The following is a 4,521-nucleotide window of genomic DNA, read 5'->3' on the forward strand; positions in this document are numbered from 1 at the left end:
AAGGAAATCAAAAGTAGTTTTATGGCTGATGCCTCATTGAAAATAAAATAAACCAAAAAATGAAATGTAAGAAAAAAATAGAATGATAATTGAATGAATTAAAAATATTTTAAAAAGTAGATTTAGTTTAAAAAAATGAAGCGAGGAAAGGAGGTGAGTGAGTCAGGTTAAAGCTCGATGATGGCCTTAGCAGGAGAATGAAGCGGAAGGAGGTAGGGGGCTGGGGTGGAACGTGTGTGTATGTGCGTATGTGTGTACACGTCTTCGGTGTGTATGTGTGTGTGTGTGTGCAGGGAAGGGGGGTAATGCTCCTCTTCACTGTGCAACCCCGAGTGCATCATCCATCACTGCAGCCAGACATTCAAGGAGGGTTTTCTCCACAGCTTTGTTGCAGTGAAGCAGCAGAAGGAACTTGCAGGCGCAGACTGAATCTGCTCACCTCCGCGTCTTTTGCCCCCCCCCCCACCTCCCTGTTTTGTTGTTGTTGTGTTCTGCTCCACCTCCGAATATAAATCTGACGTCAGCTGTGCAATGCTGCTCGCTGGATGATTTTGTATTTTAAACATCTAGACCATGTGTTTTTTTTTCCTTGCTCAGCTGCAGGCGTGCGTGCATGAGGCTCCCCTCTCTCTTCTTTGTCCCGCAAACATGACACACAATAAAATATAAATGTCTCCACTGTTCGCCTCTCGGATACTGTACATCGACGTCTGGCGAATGCACAAGGCTGTTCGATCGCCCAGCAGAGATGAAAAGGGGGAGAAAATCTTCCCCATGTTTCCCTCCTTTGTCTCTGCGTGGCAATGACTGTCAAGCCTTTGTCTGACCACTCCCAGCCCAGCCTGTTAATCCCGGGCTTGACTGCTGTAAACACAGCCTGCCATTTCAGCAGTGTGTGTGTCTTACGTTACGTAACCACAGAAACAACAAGAACGACAATAATCATAATCATCGAAATTTATTGTTCGATTGCCGATCAAAAGCAGGAAGAAAGGGAGTGGATTATTTTGTACGACGGAATTTTGTTATGAGCCGAATAATTAATATATGTATGTAGTGTGCGTATTTTCGATTTATTTATTCGATTCACAAAATTACGATCCACGTTCGATCGGCCGTTATTAATTCGATAGGATCTCCGCAGATTCCAATGCGATGCTATTTTATTTTGAAAAACCTGACCGGAACCTCGCCGACCGGAAACTGCGGCTCCTTTTAATAAAGGGGTCCCGTCAACTGATTTACAATCGAACCAGAAATCATCACTAATGAGACACACATGTAATCTCTGTCTGTCTGACCCCCTCCCAACACACACCGCGATTACTCGGTTGTCGGTGGTTTTTATATTCCCCTCCCTCTCTCTCTCTCTCTCTCTCTCTCTCTCTCTCGCTTTTGGATCCCCAGGTAAAAAACAAGCCGAGCGCTCCTCTGGAAATGTCGCCTGAGGAAATATCGCGGGATCTTCACCAGGCGCCCCAAGTTTGCAACATCGCAGCGCAGCTATTGGCTGGCGCGATCACGTGACTACGGCATCCGTCTGGTAAATATTATTCAAATGTTCCACATGGTTCATCCAAGCAGCTCTCACCCCAGCATGGTTTTTAACGCCCCGCGTTAATTGTGATTAGGATATTATACAGAATGTAGTCTCTACTATGCAGAGTTTTATTTGTTGAGTGTGTGGACCCCCACCAGCCCTCAACCCCCATCCCTGCAGCTGCGTGGCTACACTTTTTTTTTTTTGGTCATGATCTCTGGACAAGTGCCAAAACTAAGCTGGGGGCACGGAGAGGGTGAGGGAGGTGGAGGAGGCCGGGAAGCAGAGCTTCACCCGGAGAGTGTGACCTCCTCTTCTCTTGTCGGTTCCAGGCGGTGCGAGGATGAGCCGTCTCTGCGCATGCTGGAGCCCCCGGGGCCGCTGAGGCCCCGCCGCACGCAGGAAAGGCTGGACGATGGGAGTGGGAGCTGCAGTCCGGTCACCATCTGCTGCCCAGGAGCTATTTTCCCCTGGATGAATCTACGGACAGCAGCTCTCGACCAACCAGGTAGACCTCTCCTCTTCATAGTTGCGGGTTCAGTTTGGGAGGGAGTCTCTTATGGCTGAAGCCGTGAACCCAGATGTTCTGTAGAGCACCATAATTCAAAGGTGCCCTTAAAACTGTTACATCTCAGGGAACAAGAGGCAGAAACACACCTGATGCACATTCTGAGAAACATCTGACCGCCTCAGGTCAGTTGTACTGAGCAGGTTTGAAAAAAATGTGTGCAAGTTAGTGTTTGAACCTGGAGCCCTAAAAACCCGGACTGATTTTGCCACTGTTTCTCCTGCCATTGTCAACGCGACCCCAGCGTTGTGTACACGTCAAGTGGAATATCTAATGGCAGTTATTTTCAGCGGTTGTCCCAAGGTACCGGTTAAGTGACTAAGACGGGCTTCCTGACAGGTCCTGCCTCCACGTGTAGCTGTGATTAATGTGGCCCGTCAGGCGGCCGCGGTGGCATCAGATGTTTCCCCCTGACTGTTTCTTTCGGAGCTAACTTTCCCCGAGCATGTGACAGCGGAGACGGCGTCTCAAGCGTGATTGAACATGCGGGATGAGCCGAGGGCCCGCTCCGGCTCAATGGGCCGTGTGTCGCTTGCCAGGTTTTGAACTTCTTCTCTCCGGTTGTTCGGTAGATGGGGTGCGCGTCAGGAGGCAGCGAACGGCCTTCACCGACCACCAGCTGCTGGAGCTGGAGAAGGAGTTCCACTCTGGCCCGTACCCGTGTCGGAGCCGGAGGCTGGAAATGGCCGCTGGGCTGCGCCTCAACGCTCGCCAAGTCAAGATCTGGTTCCAGAACCGCCGGATGAGACACAAGAAGCAGCACAAGTGTGGAAAGGTGGGTCCGTCCCAGCGGTCTCCCCGCAGTACATTAACTGACTCTTGCGCGGGCGTCATGCGGCGCCAAGAACCCTTCATCGTCAGAACTGGCCCCTCCTCGGACCTTCCCTTCACGGACTGCGCTCCGATGTCTTCCCCTCCCACAGGGCCTTTTAGTGGGGCCAGTATCAGTGCGCTCCCTCGACACATGGACCTTTACTGCATATTTCCATCTGTTGCAAACGGTCCGGTACCCTCCTGCACACGCATAGACAGTCATCAACATCCTGGCATTTCGAAGTGCCCCCAGGGCCCGATAATGGCCGGCCCGCTTTCTGCTCATCAAACTCAGTGATACGTCCCCTCTCACTTATCAATGAAAGATCCTGTCTGATTAACATTCCTGGGCCGAGATCCCAGCGGCACGCGTTTTCACAATTCATGAAACATTTTAATTAAACTATGTGAACATATTGTAATTTAAGAAGAGCCACAGCGTAGCTAGTGTTACTCAGGCAAAGGGGAATTTCAAATGAAGTTCTTCAAGCGTGCCACTCATATTTTATTTACGAAGCATGCGATGAGAAGCGCTTAAGAGAAGCGCTAAAGAGTTTTGTTTGTTTTGTTTTTTTTCTCTCGCCGTGTTTCTGTGGCTGTTCCGCTCCTGTTGTTGCTATTGTTGCATGTTAAATGCATGTGGGTATCGGACTGTGAGAGAGGCTCCTTTTTTTTTCCTTAACCTCTCTGGTATCGAATCACAGCTAAGCGTTTGTTGTGTCACATAGGACTTCTTTCTTAACGTATACTGTAAATAGCAGGGCGCTCATGTTAAAGCTCTCCCATTTGAAACGGGCAGGATAATGAATGATGTTATATTTTTGTTAAAGCGATTAAATGAGGCAGCGAGTCTTTGATACTGTTCCTGATTAATTGCGATGCCACGTACTGTACATGCTTAATAAATGCATTTGGGAAAACTGCGGCTCTCGTACAATGTTTACCCTATTCATCTTTGATTAAATTACTTTTATCTCCATCTGTATTTCATGATTAAAGATTCCCGGGTCGCATCCTAAATGGAAAAAAACGAGTGATTCTGTAATGAAATTAAGGCATGCTTTAGAATTCATTGAAAACTCTTCACTATTGTGCATTCAAGTGGCACAGTCTTGCCACATGAGCCTCTCCCTAGCTCCTGCCTCTGAGTTACCCTCCATTAATCACAGAGACATCGCCGTCTTCTCAGCACTCTAACCACAAGCCCTGAACCCACTGGGCACCATGACAAGATCTCCTGCCTCCTCCTCCCCAACTTTTTTTTTTTTCAGACGCCACTCTGTAAAGTTGCCCAGCACCCTTTGCGAAGCCAGTCCTTCGACCCACGCGCCGCAAAAAGAGACGCAGGGTCACCCTCCCACCGAACCCAACAATGAGGATGATTCGTTTTTTACCGGGGTCTGAGAACTCGATTGCAGAATTTCTACCCTCGACGGAGTTAATTTATGCTCATGTTTTGCATGTGTTTGACAGAAGTGGGTCACGCTTTCTCTCCGGGGGGGGACGGGTTGCCCTTCTTACGTCAAGACGGACAGCTGCTTTTCTGGCGAACTCTGGCGTTAACACTTGATAATGAGAGCTCCCGTATCAATACTCCTAA

The 4,521-nt window shown here is 48.9% G+C and overlaps 1 protein-coding gene across 1 annotated transcript in view; it reads left to right on the forward strand.

Moving 5' to 3' along the window:
• LOC147214362 (homeobox protein Hox-A3a-like) overlaps positions 1–3,834 on the forward strand; it is a 32,116-nt gene extending 28,282 nt beyond the window's left edge. The window contains exons 2-4 of the mRNA XM_086141381.1: positions 1,408–1,543; positions 1,873–2,048; positions 2,681–3,834. Of these exons, the coding sequence (XP_085997507.1) occupies positions 1,901–2,048; positions 2,681–3,219 (687 nt within the window). The 5' untranslated portion in view covers positions 1,408–1,543; positions 1,873–1,900 and the 3' untranslated portion in view covers positions 3,220–3,834. The remainder of the gene's footprint in view (positions 1–1,407; positions 1,544–1,872; positions 2,049–2,680) is intronic.
• The last annotated feature ends 687 nt before the right edge of the window (positions 3,835–4,521 follow it).

The sequence above is a fragment of the Fistularia commersonii genome, chromosome 34, assembly GCF_037954325.1.
Source record: "Fistularia commersonii isolate RoL2024-O1a breed Wild chromosome 34, RoL_Fcom_v1.0, whole genome shotgun sequence".
NCBI lineage: Eukaryota > Metazoa > Chordata > Actinopteri > Syngnathiformes > Fistulariidae > Fistularia > Fistularia commersonii.